The sequence below is a fragment of the Poromitra crassiceps genome (assembly GCF_964638095.1).
Source record: "Poromitra crassiceps genome assembly, chromosome: 30".
Lineage (NCBI taxonomy): Eukaryota > Metazoa > Chordata > Actinopteri > Beryciformes > Melamphaidae > Poromitra > Poromitra crassiceps.
In genome coordinates, this window is record NC_139652.1 from 2124211 (window position 1) to 2141510 (window position 17300).

The following is a 17300-nucleotide window of genomic DNA, read 5'->3' on the forward strand; positions in this document are numbered from 1 at the left end:
ATTTGTATTATTACAAATTATTTAGGCTATATTTTAAAACTACTATTGTACAAAACAAATGTGTACATCTCATGGGTTTGCTGAGAACCACAGTGTTAACGCATCAAAGAAGTGTCACTATCAGGGTTATACAAAGACTCCTCAGCTGAGGTGATATCTGAAGCATCACTGCTTCAAATGTGATGCAGATGCATCTTCTCAGTGTTTAAAAACAAGCACAAACCTTTCACCTCTTACCTAGAGAGAAGAACCTGATGTCATATGGAACTACAAGACCTAACACATTGACATGCTGTCATGCTGGCTTGTTGGGAAGGGGGCTATCACAATACAATAGAAGTGACATAGCCTATGTACTGTAAGTGTCACAAACATATGTGCCTTCTCCATCAGTCATTCTCAAGTACCCTTTAGTAAAGTGAAATATCTGACGTACCTACTATTTCCTTATATACCGCAGAGGGAGTATAGTAATAATAGTAGTAGTAGTAATAATAATAATACTACAGTAATAATGCTAATACTACTACTAATAATAATAGTAACAATAATACAACAGTAATAATAAAATAATAATAATGAGTAAGGTGCATGTAAAGTTAACAGTATCAGTGTGCATTTTTGATTATTGCACAAATTGTGGTAATTTGTAGTTATTGCACATTGAGTTTTATAGCACATCAGGTATACATTATCCAAGTTGATGATGATGATGTGATGACAGAAGAGCCGCTGTATGATTGCGGTGCTGATCCATTACTGATTCCATAACGTAGCACCAACTAGCAAACACTAATGTATCCAGCTGCAATAAAGAATTCAGACCAACTTCCCATGCTAGCTCTCCTATAACAAGCAATAAATATCCATTCTTTTCATTATTTTAATACAAATGATGTAAAAGCACAGGAATGTGTGCTGTAGCGTACATCTTAATATAACATCTTAATATAACACAAGATTATTATTTGTTTTACATTCTGTGGAATTCATGAGTGCAAAAAGAGGCAAGCTGAAAACATTGGCATTCCCTCGCCCCAAGAGCAGCCTCTGACAGGGCAGACATATGCTTGTAAATAAATTTAATTTAATATTTGTTCAGTTAATAATTATGTCTGTTCTATTTTCTTACACAAATAAATATTTTAGAAGTTGAGTATAGTATACTAGTAGCTTAGTAATCTCTCAAGACAGATTTTAAAACACATTTATTTTTAACCAATGCATTCCCAGATTGGTATGGTAGATAAATAAACAGTTCTACATAAAGTGGTAACATGCAGGTATATAAGCAGACTTAATCATGTGGTGGATAACAAAATGTACAGCCCAACGTAAGATTTAACTCCCAAATGTATACATTTCCCATATAAGCATTATTGAGAGAAATTACAGAAGACAACTTTTTTTTTAATATGATCTACCGTATTTTCTTAACTGACCATTATTATAAAAGCAAATCTCATCAAATGAGTGGATAAGGCTAGGAGTTGGGAGTTTATGGTCATATCAATATTTTTTATTGTTAGATTCTTTTATTTTTTTTTACCAGAATTCCACATATTGTGGCAGTGAATATATCACAAGTCGTTCTTCTACATTCTGTAATTGCTCTTGTAAATGAAATAATGAAGTTTAGCAATTCGTCAGCTGGTCTCCCCTACATCACTGATTAACCTGCAAATCATATTTGATTTTGTTCATTTTGTCACATTTTTAGTACTTTTCAGGGATGGTTCACTTCAAAACAGAATAAAAGCATCCAGACGAATGCTGTGTATCCATAAGCAACAAGCAGCTGTTCCAACAGCCGTACATTCACACAAGGCCTCATGCATATTTTCCAACATCTTGCTGGCTCAGCCAAGAGTCGTTTGATGCCTGAGGTGGGAACTGACAGCATTTTTCAAGGAAATGTACATCTTATCAGCAGGCAGAAAAGACAGGCAGAACAGGTGGGTCTTATCAGCAGGCAGAGCAGACAAGCAGAACAGGTGGGACTATAAATGGGGGTTCCAGCATGGTCCAGACATTAACTGTGTACGTTGTTAACATGACTGCCTTGAAGCTCACTCTGGGCCTTGTGGCCCTCCTTGTCGTCTGTGCGTGGGCTGAGGAGGAGGTGAGCATCTTCCTGTGTGTGTGTGTGTGTGTGTGTGTGTGTGTGTGTGTGTGTGCGTGCGTGTGCGTGTGTCTGTGTGTGTGTGTGTGTGTGTGTGCGTGTGCGTGCGTGTGTGTGTGTGTGTGTGTGTGTGCGGGGGGGGGGGGGGGGGGGTGGTGCTGAAGATTTGAAGACTTGACATGAACATGATGTGAACATTTGATTTGTATTTACCGTCATGTCTACCGCCATGCTAACTTGACTCTACTGCCCCCGTCTGGCAGAGTCAGGTTACCACCATGCAGTAACATGTTTATTCTCTGTCCCCCCCCCCCCCCCCCCCCCCCATTTTGCTGTGTGATATCTGGATGATTCTGTGAGTTTGAACACACTTTATCAGCTATAAAACACAATAAACCATCACTTATTGTTTGAATAGAGAGTGGGCCTATCATGCTGGACGAGTGGATTACTTTCACTGTCACAGATCCTGAAAACAAGAAGGATCTGGTTTTGATGATATTACAAGTCAGAAACAGAATAACTGTAATAGCCATAAACAGCACTGTATATTTCAATGTACTGTGTGTACTGTACATGGCACAAGGTCCGACAGTACAACCCCACATATAGTGCAGAGGAAAAGTGTGAGATATATGATAAAAAAAAACACCATTACAGTCTGCATGAATACATTTAACATTGGTGATTTGTTACTAATAAATTGTGTAACTTCCCTAAATTCAGGTTGGTCAGTCTGTCTCCGAGCGCCTGTGGAAGGCCAACAAGGATGTTGGTAAGACAAAACACATTTTCACTCCTTTTGGGCAAAATCCTCCTACAGTATCTGCAGCTCTTTTCTTTTGCTCGCTTGAATTGAAAGTTGACATTCATTCATGTGTTGAGTCAGTTTCATGACCGTCAGACATCTTCAAAATCCCTTTGTACAAATTCCAAATATATCAATAAGCATTCCTACTCCTGATGCCTGCAAACGTTGGAAACAGTGTTTTTAGTTTGAGTTTTTACTTGTCAAGCCTTCCTGAAATATATTGTTGCATACAGATTTATATAGCACCATTCAAACATAGAACGCAACTCAAAGTGCTTTACGTAAAATATATTCACACAATAGATTAAAAACTGGAAATGGACCAGTACACAAGGGAGCTGGAAGGTGGGTGCTGAGGGTGCTGCAGCACCCCCTGGTGGCAAGAGATGGGATTTTTTAAATTGTTGGATTTGGCTGTCTTGTGTTTATACCACCAACAAAATGCATTAAAAAACAGTTTGTGCTTCCCAGCTCTAATCTTATTTAATACGCTCTCTCTTCAAAAGTGTTTGATTTTCATCATAATCTGGTTTTCCAATAATAATAATAAGTTCAGTGTTTCTGCCTGTGTTGCTGTCTGTTGTAGTGTAAAACGACTAAAGGGAGAGCAGGTGCTTACATGAAAGTGAGTGAGAAAACGAGAAGATACTGAATAATGACATCACAACAGTATAATCCTAATGTTAATTTAAAATTAAATATTTTTCTAAATATGGATGAAAGTCCAAAAAACGTCAAATTTTCATCGGTGCTGCCCGAGAGTCCCCACTTTAGAGCACCCCCTACCTAAAAGTACTTCCAGCGCCACTGCCAGACAGTACATTACACATTTTAACTTCCATTTTAAATGTCAAAATCAAAAAGTAGTCCAGCATGAGCCTCTATGCCAGCATGAGCCTTTACAACAGCAATTCCAATGTGATCAAGTCATAAAGTGATAAGACAAGCAAAGGTAAAAACAGAAGAATAACTTACAAGGGTTGAAGGGAATGTTAATTAAAATCTACGTTTGCCTGTTTCGTTGTTGGCAGAGTTTTCCACATTTTGGGGGCATGATTGGTGCATGCCCAGTCTTTTTATGACTGCAGACGTGCATTGAACATGCCTCTGATGAACATGCCTCTGATGAACATGCCTCTGATGAACATGCCTCTGATGAACATGCCTCTGATGAACATGCCTCTCATGAACCCTACAGAGCACACAGAGGAGGAGCCCTACGTCGTGGACGACATCGCTTATGACAATGAAAATGAGAGGAACGCTGACCCCTGCACCTCCCGCGGCTGCATGTGGGGCAAGTCCAACGACGGCAAGGTCTACGTGCCTTACACCATCGCCAACCAGTACTGTAAGTAGCTTTAACACCATCACCAACCAGTTCTGTAAGTAGCTTTAACACCATCGCAAACCAGTACTGTAAGTAGCTTCAACACCATCACTAACCAGTACTGTAAGTAGCTTTAACACCATCACTAACCAGTACTGTAAGTAGCTTCAACACCATCACTAACCAGTACTGTAAGTAGCTTTAACACCATCACTAACCAGTACTGTAAGTAGCTTTAATACCATCACTAACCAGTACTGTAAGTAGCTTTAACACCATCACTAACCAGTACTGTAAGTAGCTTTAACACCATCACTAACCAGTACTGTAAGTAGCTTCAACACCATCACTAACCAGTACTGTAAGTAGCTTTAACACCATCACTAACCAGTACTGTAAGTAGCTTTAACACCATCACTAACCAGTACTGTAAGTAGCTTTAACACCATCACTAACCAGTACTGTAAGTAGCTTTAACACCATCGCTAACCAGTACTGTAAGTAGCTTTAACACCATCACTAACCAGTACTGTAAGTAGCTTTAACACCATCACTAACCAGTACTGTAAGTAGCTTTAACACCATCACTAACCAGTACTGTAAGTAGCTTTAACTGTAGTACAACCAGTTCTTTCTCAGCACAATTCATGCTGTTCCTCATATTAGCTCTGGAAAGTTGGATTAAGGAATGCAAGGTCAATGGGGTCACGCTCATGTATGTACAGGCTGACGCTCCCTGAAATGTACTTTGTGTGACTGTGTGTGTGTGTGTGTGTGTGTGTGTGTGTGTGTGTGTGTGTGTGTGTGTGTGTACTGTGGATGATATTTTAGTGAGCCTCAGTCATCTTGTTTGATGAACAGGATGGAGGATAGTGCTGAGATATAACTCAATCAAAATCATTATTGGTACGTAGCAATAGCAAAATAGGGCTAGACTTAAATAACAAATAGTGAACTATCCCTTTAACACCATCGCCAACCAGTACTGTAAGTAGCGTTAACAGAAGATCGTCCTGAGATTTGCCTTTACATTTTCATATAAAATGGTAAATGGACTGTATTTACTGTATATAGCGCTTTGCTAGTCTAGCCACCACTCAAAACGTTTTACCACACTTGCTTATATTCACCTATTCACATACACATTCACACCGATGGCATCAGTGGCTACCACACAGGGTGCTGGCACAGCCATTGGGAGCAATTTGGGCTTCTGTGTGTCACGGTCAGATACAAAATTGGACCCAAAAGCACGACCAAGAGGCAAGGTGTAACAATCAGACTGTTTACTGAAGTCTAAAAAGCAGAGAACAAAACAGGACAGGATAGCTGGATGTGACTGGCATGAAAGACAATTACAATCTGGCAGAGAAGCAGTGGAATGGGCCTGTAGATATGCTGGGGAGCTGATTAGGGAATGAGGAGCAGGTGAGTGGGATAATTAACAGCCAGGTGAAACTACTGAGGGGAAGACAGGCAGGTGGGAGTGGCCGGGTCTGAAATGACAGCAGAGTTAGAACAGAAACAATAATAAATGAATGTCTGAATGCAAAACATCACAAAAAATAATTATTAAATCCAAAACCATGACACTGTGTCTTGCCCAAGGACACTTCCTCATGCGGACTAGAGGAACCAGGGATCGAACCATGCACATTTAGTGGATGACCCGCTCTACCTCCTGAGTCACAACTGCCCCAGATACAGTAAACAAATGATGAATGTCAAAACGCAACCAACCAACCAACCAACCAACCAACCAACCGACCAACTGACCAACCAACCAATTTGTTAAATTTGACACTTACTCTGACAACAATGACTGTTGGCTTGAACGTAAAATCCAGCTATTGTTGTCAGCCGTCTGAAACTGTCTAGAGAACTGTAACATTTTAGAAGATGTACAGGTAATCATATATTTTTGATAAACTGAGCATTCAATATTGGTCACTTTCTTTTCATATTTGTATTTCTTCAAAACAAACATTTCCAGAAAAACATTTCTGGAATGAAACTTTCAAGCCAAATAGTTTAACATCTCCATGGACACGTTATTATGTTAATTTTTATGTTGTGTCTTCTCAGCCTCCCGTGAGCTGTCAATCATCGAGCGCGGCCTGCAGTCCTTCTCCAGCTTCTCCTGCATCCGCTTCGTCAGACGCACCAGCCAGAGAGACTACCTGAGCATCCAGTCCCTCAACGGGTGTGTGTGTGTGTGTGTGTGTGTGTGCGTGTGTGTGTGTGTGTGTGTCTGTGTCTGTGTGTCTGTGTGTGTGTGTGTTATGGGCAATGGCTTCCACAGTTTAAACCCCTGTACAGAAAGCTGTTTGTCCAAGGGAGGTTTTGCGAAAAGGCACTTTGCATTTCCCTGCAACAGCACCCCTAGTGGTTGTGCCAGAAACCCCAAAGGGCTTTCACTGGCCTATATATCACCACCTGATTATCAATATATTTATGGATAAGTTTTATGTTAGTGAAGGCTCAGAAATGCACGGCTTCACTACCACTCGGGCTATCGGGCTGGCCCTTTAGCTTGAGGGGTTGAGCAGTGCATGGTTCTGTGCCAGAGGTCCCAGGTTCGTATACGGCCTGACGCTACATTGGTGGCAGCGGTGGGATTTCTACAGTATGCCTTGGGGAAAGCATGGCGCCCCATATTTGCGGTCCTCCCCAGGAGTCCCCCCAAGACGGCGTGCGTTCCTGAGCGAGCGGATCCTGGCATGTGGACGCGCTTCTAGAAAGACATGATGACTGTAGGCTCAGAAATGCACGGCTTCACTACCACTTGGGCTATCGGGCTGGCCCTTTAGCTTGAGTGGTTATGGTGTTGAGCAGTGCATGGTTCTGTGCCAGAGGTCCCAGGTTCATATACGGCCTGACGCTACATTAGCCAATTTTTAATAAAATGATCAAAACTTAAAATATTTAATTTTTCAATGACACGGCGATGGTGAAACCTACTTGGCTTCCTGTCACGAATTTGTATTGCAGGATTGTATCTTATGATTTTAGCCTTGCTGGTAACAATACATAGATAGCTTCACTTCATCACTATGACAGTGAACCTGTTTGTTGGTGTTTGTCTGGCTGCAGATGCTATTCGTACGTGGGTCGCCGTGGAAACACCCAGACGTTGTCTCTGAGCCGTCAGGGCTGCATCTACCACAACACGGTGCAGCACGAGCTGCTGCATGCCCTGGGCTTCAACCACGAGCAGACCCGCTCCGACCGCGACCGATACATCAGAGTCCTGCTGCAGAACGTCCAGTCCGGTCAGCACGCACACACGCACACACGCACGCACGCACACACACACACACACACACACACACACACACACACACACACACACACACACACACACACACACACACAGTTTATCATATCTTCTTAATATTATTTTTCTTACCCTCCAGGCATGGAGCACAACTTCAACAAGATCAACACTCTGAACCAGGGCACGTCCTACGACTACAACTCTGTCATGCAGTACCACAGGTCTTCTTATTTCTTTATTCACATAACCATTCACTGATTTTATAATACTCATTTGTTATGTTCATTTAACTATGCTCATTCTTGGGAATAACATCCACTATTGATTAATGTATGTATGTATTTATTTTTGTATTTATTTATGTATTTATGTATTTATGTATTTATTTATGTATTTATTTATGTATTTATTTATTATAATTATTTTCAGTTTGTGTCTTAACTACGTTTAGTACAACTTTCCCGCCTCATTTAATTGTAAAGCACTTTGTAACTGTGTTTTGAAAAGTGATATACATTAAGTGTATTGTTATCATGTGAAATGACTGATTCTCTGTAAACAACAACAAAACACTTACATGTATTCTGTTATCCCAGGTACGCCTTCTCCAAGAACAACCAGCCTACCATGGTTCCCATCCCCAACCAGAACGTTGAGATCGGCAAGGCCACCCAGATGAGCCAGAACGACATCACCAGGCTCAACAGGCTGTACAAGTGTTAAACAGTAAGGCGAACCTGACACCTGGCATCAACCCTGCTGCACTACATTTCCCCTGGATGAAGATCTGGGGTTAGAAAATGCATGAATGACCATCTGGGTAGTGTAGAGCTATGGCTTTCACCGTGGAGACCCGGGTTCAACTCCCGGTAGTGGTACTTCCAGCTTGGTCAGACGTTCCTACAGACACAATTGGCCGTGTCTGTGGGTGGGAAGCCGGTGGAGTATGAGTCCTGGTTGCTGCACCACCGCCTCCTCTGGTCGGTCGGGGCGTCGATCTGTTCAGGGGGGAGGGGAACGGGGGAATAACGTGATCCTCCCATGCGCTACATCCCTGCCAGTGAAACTCCTCACTGTCAGGTGAAAAGCGGCGGCTAGCGACGGCACATTTATCAGTGGGAAGCACGTGCTAGTTTACAACTCTCCCCAGATCGGCAGAGGGGGTGGAGCAATGGCAGCAGGGGGAATTGGGGGGAGATGGGAGTACAATCTTATATGACTTTTAACATGAGACATTTCTGTTTCTTTTCTCCTTCAGGTGACCCAACTGGCAAAACGGTGCCGACTGAGAAAGATCACCTGACTGTTTAAAACTCTGAGCTTGTTTTTCTCTCTCTTAACACTGTTTTGTGACAGCCACTAATAAAGCATTTATACAATATGTCAAGGTGTGTGTGCTCTTTCTTCACTTTAACAGACACAAAAAAAGAACAGCGACAAAGTGAAAAAAGGGCACCCCTCTCATAATTATGTATTAAAAATAAAGTCACAAAGAGTCAGGCCCGGATTAAGTACAGTGTGGTGCCCCTGGGTGACCACACTTGAAGGGCCCGCCTCCTTCCAATTCTCATGTAAAAAAATTAAAAAAATGACTATGGCAATAAAGACCACAGATTTGCATGAACGTATTGCTAGAGTACAGGCTCAACACACATACTACAGAAACATGTAAGACACAATGTACAAAATAAAAAATTGTCATTTTATGCAGTGAGGTCAAGTTTCAAAAAATGGTCTCACTACAATGAAATGGCTAAGGTTGAGACAAATTATGTAATTCCAAGATTTTTTAGGGACCCCAGACAGGGCTGGTAGCAATGTATGTTTCTTCACTCTAGCTTTAAAAATTAGTCTGCTACAGCCTCTGAAACACAGTGATGTTGTCTATAATATTAATATTAATATTAATATTAATATTAATATTATAGTATTACTGTGTGAGGATGTTGGCCGCGGACGTGTCTTCCAAAAAAGGCACTTACCATTCAAGATTCAAGGTTCACTTTATTTGTCTCCCATGGGAGAAATGTGTCTTGGAGTAGAAGAGTAAAAATGCTGCAGTACACACAGACAGACAGTACATTAAAAACACTGTAAATGGTGAAACATGTGTAAACACTTAGCAAGTTGAGGTAGTCAGTCATTCATCACAGTCATTTATACTCATTGCCTTTCAGGCATACCTCTCAGGCCATAAGCATCAGGCAATAACACAGTGCAATTCTGCAAAGTACAAAATATTCTAGTGCAATCAGTTACAACGATACTAGTAAATCACATACATTACAGGCAAGCAAACAAGTGATTGTTAGACTTACTGTACATGTTAGCAAACAAGCAAATGTTAAAACTATACATAGGCAAGCAGGCAGATATTAGAGCCTGTGAAATTATCTCAGAGCCTTTTCTGTCTGACCTCAAGGGGGAGCCCATTGATCAGTTTAACTGATAGAGGAACAAATGAGTTGTATGGATCTGTTGTGCTCACAGAGAGGGACCCTGTATCTCCTACCATTCAGAGGGCAAAAGGGCAGGTGCTTGGGCACCACCTGGGGTCTCTCTGTGCACGGCCCTGGAACAGATGGTAACGTGCACGCAGGTCAATGAGTCTCATGCTTACCATACCTTTTTGTTTTATAGCTGTCTAACATTTCAATTGGTTTTTTTTTGTTCATTCATTAAATGACAATAAACCATTAAACCAATTCTTCTTAGCCCGTAAAAGGGTTTCAAATCCACTCATCCAACCCATTTTTTATTTTTTAATCTGTGGCTTCCAGTCAGGAGTTAAAAACATGATTGGTTTTTACTGCAGGAGCATCGATTGGGTAACACTGTTACATGTCAACATGTGAACTGATAAATCACTCTTCCTGTCTATCAAACTCAGCCAAAACAGTGCATTCACCATAACTACGCTCATACAGGAAGTAAATCATCATCATCTAATCAATTATATTCAGCAGAAAGTGTTGTGTGACTGTCTGCCACGCACTACAAATCAATATGGAATACATCAAGTGCTCATTAGCTCCACCAAAGAGGGTATGTACTCAGTGCCTATTTGTTTGTTAGTTTGTTTGTTAGTTAGTTAGTTTGTTTGTTTGTCAGCAGGATTAGGGAAAAATTTGGGAGTGGATCACACTTTGCACATTTGCATATCAGACTGGACTATTGGCCTTGGTGGAGGTCTGCTCTCTCCCAGTAGCCTTAGTTGTTGACAGAACATTTTGAAGCGAAGCATCTGGTCCAATATGAGACATTCACAGCAGATTAGAAAGACTCCTATCCCACCTGTATATGGGAATACACAATGTGGCGTCAAGGTGAAATACTCTAATCAGTTGCTTCATTTGTTTACTGCATTTATTCGTGTGCTACGTTATCCTAAAAAGGACAGTTATCCGGTGCAAGTGATGCTTTATAATGCAACGTCGCACCACTGACCATGATTCTATCCCCCTGAGGAAAAGAGAGGCAAGTATCAAACTGTTGTTTTTGACCTCTTGTTTAACCAAGTTGATTAAGAGCACATTCACATGTGCAGGACAACATGAGGAGATAATGAGCTTGTTCCTGTCTTGCTGCAGGTTATTGGGTGACATGGCTGTGCTGAAGTGCATTGTGGGGCTTGTGGTCCTGCTGGTGGTCTCTGCCTGGGCTGAGCAGGAGGTGAGCCTTCTGATTGTTATAGTGTCTCTGTTCTCTCATCTCATCTGCTCTGGAGAGAACTCACTAACTGGTTTCTCTCCCCCTTTTTTTCTATGTTTGATATCTGATGAACTCCCAATTCTGTAAGTTTACATCTTTTTTTATATACGTGCAAATACACTATTGAGCACAAGATAAAATGCACCATATAATAACAATTCTATTACAAATACAAATGAATAATTAGAAAGTAATAATTCTCTTCTCATCCCTGGCACCGCACTGGTGGAATGAGCTCCCCCCTATGGTCAGGACGGCCGCATCACTGCCAATCTTTCGACAAAGACTAAAAACACACCTTTTCAGGCTCCACCTGGCCCCTTCTTAACTAACATCTTGCTCTAAAAAAAAAAAAAAAACACTCTAATCCTTCAAAAATTGTAGTTGTCATAGATTATGTTGCATATAGTTGATTTCTCTATTGTTGACAAAATGTGTTACTGTAAGTCGCTTTGGATAAAAGCGTCTGCCAAATGATGTAATCTAATGTAATAATTAATAAAACACATACTATTTTATTTAAAGTTATATGATGATGTTGTAGTTAATAACTGATTAGCATTATCAGAAAAATAAAATCTTTATATAACGTTTTATCAATGCTGTGTTACTCCCTCCAGATAACTCTACTCCTCCAATAGCGTTAGCGGTAACTACTAAAGCCATGTATAAATTATTGACCACAGTTACACTTACTTATTTATGTGTTGAATGTGTTGCTGTGTGATTATGAATTATTATTAATAATAATTATATTATTATATATAATTATGCATATATAAATTAAACCCTAAGCTGTCTATACTACCAGTATATAAATGGTAAGTTAGGTTGCCTACAATAAAGTGTCACAAATATGTGACTTCTCCTACAGCCAGGATTCTTGCATCAAACTAAGATTATACACAATTTTGCAGCAATATAAACGCATTATGGATTAAGTGAAGTGTGATTTAGAACAGAAACGTTGATGTAATCAGTGACCATCCAATCACTAATTTATTGCTTCAATCGTTGCTTCATAGGTCGCTAAGGCTCTGACTACTTCAGAGCGGATTGAGAGAGCCAACAGGGATCTTGGTAAGATATTTTATAGACTTTAGTTTAGTTGACTTTTTAAACCTATCAAATCCGATTGTTTTCAATTGTTTCAAAACACACATTTACAAACTGGCTTTTATGTTCAGTTCAGTTCCGTTAAGTTCAATGTTTATCTTGAATTCTCCTTTTACTAGCTTAATTTTATTCTGGTCCGATGTTAAATGTATTTTGTTTGTTGTGTCTCATGGTGTTTGTTGCTTTTTTTGTTATAGTTTGGTTTTTGCCTTATTCTAATGCGACACATTTAATCTTGCTGCCTGTAAACCTGTAAATTATTAGTACTATGTATATATATATATATATATATATATATATATATATATATATATAAATTGATTGATTGATTGATGATTGATTGATATGTATTATTTATATACTGTATAATCTTTTTATTTATAAGCCCTGCACACTTGCACATTCTCACTTACTTGTTTCAATAATGAGAGACTAGAAGGAAAGTACGTTAAACTTTAATGATAAAACAACACTTTGATTTGGCGAATGACTCCATGGAATGATGACGCTCCTCTGAGACAAGAGGAGGACGTCAGTGATTTATAGGATAGAGAACCCCCATAGGGAGTTCTACTGGAGTCATGACATTGGTGGTGTTCAGGGGAGGAGGAGGGGCGAAGCAGCAGCTACGCAGGAACAGCAGCTATATGGGTGAACAAACAGGGTGAGTTACAACTTGCAAGAGTCTTAAATAGAACTTCATTTAGGTGATTGGCAACAGCCGAAGAGAGGGAAAGCGTGGGAGACATTGATTGGACAGGGATAAAGAGGGCGTGCATATTTATGAATGGCTGATGTAACCTGAGGGCGTTGCTGCAGGGGAGAGAGAGATGAATGGAAAGGAACCATGGATTAGTGAATGGGATGGATAAACAATCATTGACTAGTGAAGTAGTCTTCATTATTGAAAACAGTCTAAGACATTATTTAGTATTTCTTTCATGCATATTTCGCTGCAGTCCGGACTCCAGGTGAACCCTACATCGAAGATGACATCGCCTATGACTCTGAGGCTGAGAGGAACGCTGACCCCTGCACCTCTACTGGCTGCATGTGGCCCAGGTCCGGGGATGGAAAGGTCTACGTGGCATACATCATTTCCAATGAGTACTGTAAGGAGTAAATAGCATTTTTGTTTACCTTATAAATCTAACTTATGATGATGATAATGATGATGATGATGATGATGACAATAATAATCATCATATATCATCATATATATATATATATATATATATATATATATATATATATATATATATATATATATATATATATATATATATATATACCGTGTATATATATATATATATATATATATATATAATTAATTATAATTGCACTGTCTATTTTTTTTGATTCTCACATTTCTGTTCACCCAGCCCCACGGGAGGTGGCAGTCATTGAGCGCGGTATGGAGTCTTTCCACACCTTCTCCTGCATCCGCTTCGTCAAACGTTCCAGCCAGAGAGACTACCTGAGCATCCAGTCACTCAGTGGGTAAGAGACTACCTGAACATCCAGTCACTCAGTGGGTAAGAGACTACCTGAGCATCCAGTCACTCAGTGGGTAAGAGACTACCTGAACATCCAGTCACTCAGTGGGTAAGAGACTACCTGAGCATCCAGTCACTCAGTGGGTAAGAGACTACCTGAACATCCAGTCACTCAGTGGGTAAGAGACTACCTGAGCATTCAGTCACTCAGTGGGTAAGAGACTACCTGAGCATCCAGTCACTCAGTGGGTAAGAGAGACCTGAGCATTCAGTCACTCAGTGGGTAAGAGACTACCTGAGCATCCAGTCACTCAGTGGGTAAGAGACTACCTGAACATCCAGTCACTCAGTGGGTAAGAGACTACCTGAGCATTCAGTCACTCAGTGGGTAAGAGACTACCTGAGCATCCAGTCACTCAGTGGGTAAGAGACTACCTGAGCATCCAGTCACTCAGTGGGTAAGAGACTACCTGAGCATTCAGTCACTCAGTGGGTAAGAGACTACCTGAGCATCCAGTCACTCAGTGGGTAAGAGACTACCTGAGCATTCAGTCACTCAGTGGGTAAGAGACTACCTGAGCATCCAGTCACTCAGTGGGTAAGAGACTACCTGAGCATCCAGTCACTCAGTGGGTAAGAGACTACCTGAGCATTCAGTCACTCAGTGGGTAAGAGACTACCTGAGCATCCAGTCACTCAGTGGGTAAGAGACTACCTAAACATTCAGTCACTCAGTGGGTAAGACACTACCTGAGCATCCAGTCACTCAGTGGGTAAGACACCCGAAAATCCAGTCACTCAGTGGGTAAGAGCATATTTCACATAGAGCAGGAAATGCTTTGATCTTGGTTTTTAGTTTGTGTTCCTTGAAGCTGTTCTTTTTATACTTTTTTTTCCATCCCTTGGGATATTTTTCCAATCTGCTTTATTGATTGTATTATCACTTTACTTTGTTGTTTTACCTCTGTGCAAATTACTAAACTAAAATCAACTTAACTAAATTTAACTAAACTAAACTAAACTAAACTAAACTAAACATAACTAAACTAAACTAAACTAAACATAACTAAACTAAACTAAACTAAACTCAACTAAACTATGAACTAAAATAAACTGTTATCTTGAACCTTGAAATGTTGCAGGTGCTACTCCTTCATTGGCCGTCGTGATAACGGACAGACTCTGTCCCTGAAGCATCCAGGCTGTGTTTACCATGACACCGTCCAGCACGAGTTACTGCACGCTCTGGGCTTCCACCATGAGCAGAACCGTTCAGACCGAGACCAGTACATCCGCATTGTCCTGGAGAACGTCATCTCTGGTTTGTCATATACAACTAATTAACATAATACTAATAATTATAACTATAACCATACAAACATAGCAGTTAGTAATTACATTACTTTAGGAATTTAGCTCTTGCTCTCAGGAGGGACTTGCAATGGATGCATCAGCAAAAAAAAATCCTTAAGTAATCTTGTCTGTTTCTTTCTTTTATCTTTATCCTTATGTCTGATTTAATTTGTATTTTATGTCTTTTTTTATCCCAGTGTGTAACCCTATCTCCTTGTTGTTGCTGTTATCATTATTATATTATTATTATTATTATTATTAATATTATTATTATTATTATTAATATTATTGTTATTATTATTATTATTATTATTATTAATAATGATTAATGGTTATCACTACAACACAGTTTAACTCCTAGAGAATCTAGGACATATCAACAACATTATAAGCATCCAACCCAACACACATGCACAACACCTAATTCTGCTCTCTGTTCTACTTCTTCAGGAAAAGAGCACAACTTTAACAAACGCAATACTCTGAACCAGGGCACCACCTATGACTATGGCTCTGTTATGCATTACAGCAAGTGAGTACAAAACAAACAAGCACTGTGTGTTTCTATTTGCAATTGTGATGGACAGCATAGCAGAGAAATAGCAACAAGTGTTTTCACTGCCTGGAGATATACTTGAATGTGTTACTGCAAATCTGATGAGGTGAAAGATAAGCATGCCCCTTCTCTCCCATACTTTTAAAAATGAAGCCCACATGATTGAACTATTAAGTGTATTCTGTGTAAATCTTATTGTCTGTGTTGTTTAGCCCATTGTTGCTGTCTAATCTCTATCTTTGGATCATTTGGTGATTGCAGGTACGCCTTCTCTAAGAACAACCAGCCCACCCTTGTGGCGATCCCGGACGCCAGTGTTCAGTTTGGCACGGCCAGCGAGATGAGCCAGAAGGACATCACCAGGCTCAACAGGCTCTACTGCTAAGCAGTCGTGGGTAAATGCAACTATCACAGTAGATGTTGTCAGCCAACACAATTTTCTCCCATTAAAGGATATAAAAAAAAAGATTAATTAATGAATTCCTATCAACCTATTAGTTTCACTATTCCGTCTGTATTCCATGTTTCCTCTACAACATTCCTTAAAGGAACAGTTCAACCAAAAATGAAAATTCACTCATTATATCTACTCACCCCCCATGCCAATGGAAGGGCGGGTGAAGTTTTCTAATCAATAAAACATGTGTGGAGTTTCACAGCAAAACACTGTTGCAGAATTCTCCTAAACAATTTAAGTGAATGGGGTCCAACTTTCAAATGTAAAAATAAATAAATAAATAAAATAAAAATAAATGGGGGGGGGGGGGTAACATTTAATGAGAAAAACAATCAGACTGTGAAATAGTTGCTACTCTATAAGCCTTTAACGTGTATGTTTGTTTTCAGACAGGTGACCAGGCCAATGCTGAGAGGCCAGAGCCAATTCAGAATCATCAGGTTTCTCACTTATGTGGTTACAATGTTGTTGTTGAAACTACAATGTACTGCAATCACCATCAATAAAGCTGCATTCAAACATATGTTTGTGACGTGACTTTAGAATTGTGTTTTATTTTTATTTTGCCAGTAGCTACTGGAAATGGTGTTTCACTATGATATCAAGATCATCTTCTAAACGACATTAAAGACAGCGTCAAACGCTTGTTAAACACGATCATTACTGTGATGTTGCCCATATTATTCTGTCACCCAGAAAACCAGTAAAAATCTGATAAAAGAAAAGGTGTGTGAGATACACTATTAAAGACAAGTAGCATTTAATCACATGGTAACAAGGCAGGTTGATGCCAATATAACCTATTACAAAAAAAAGCAAATCTTCCAACTTTTTGATCATCCAGAAGTTCATTGATATCAGAATCACTGCTATTCCTTTTGGTCAAAGGTCAACCACACAAACATGCTGACTGTTGAATAAAAAATGATAAAACTATAAACTCTTTCAACATGTTTGTTGAAACTGGCTGACATTCAAAGCAAATGCTAGAAGTCGCCACACCGATGCCTATTTACTGCTAACTGCTTCTGCTTCGTTCTCATATAAGTAACATAAGTAACATATATAAGT

The 17300-nt window shown here is 39.9% G+C and overlaps 2 protein-coding genes across 2 annotated transcripts; both read left to right on the top strand.

Moving 5' to 3' along the window:
- Positions 1-2053: 2053 nt before the first annotated feature.
- On the top strand, positions 2054-8263 carry LOC310800370 (high choriolytic enzyme 2-like; the record flags this gene model as incomplete). Its single annotated transcript, XM_083662979.1, has 7 exons — positions 2054-2122; positions 2858-2897; positions 4132-4284; positions 6349-6466; positions 7357-7535; positions 7680-7761; positions 8137-8263. 7 exons carry the CDS (start codon positions 2054-2056, stop codon positions 8261-8263), a joined length of 768 nt encoding a protein of 255 aa, XP_083519105.1.
- A 2880-nt stretch (positions 8264-11143) lies between these two features.
- LOC310800651 (high choriolytic enzyme 1-like) lies at positions 11144-16157 on the top strand (the record flags this gene model as incomplete). Its single annotated transcript, XM_083663272.1, has 7 exons — positions 11144-11212; positions 12277-12331; positions 13327-13479; positions 13750-13867; positions 15006-15184; positions 15667-15748; positions 16034-16157. 7 exons carry the CDS (start codon positions 11144-11146, stop codon positions 16155-16157), a joined length of 780 nt encoding a protein of 259 aa, XP_083519398.1.
- Between the last annotated feature and the right edge of the window lie 1143 nt (positions 16158-17300).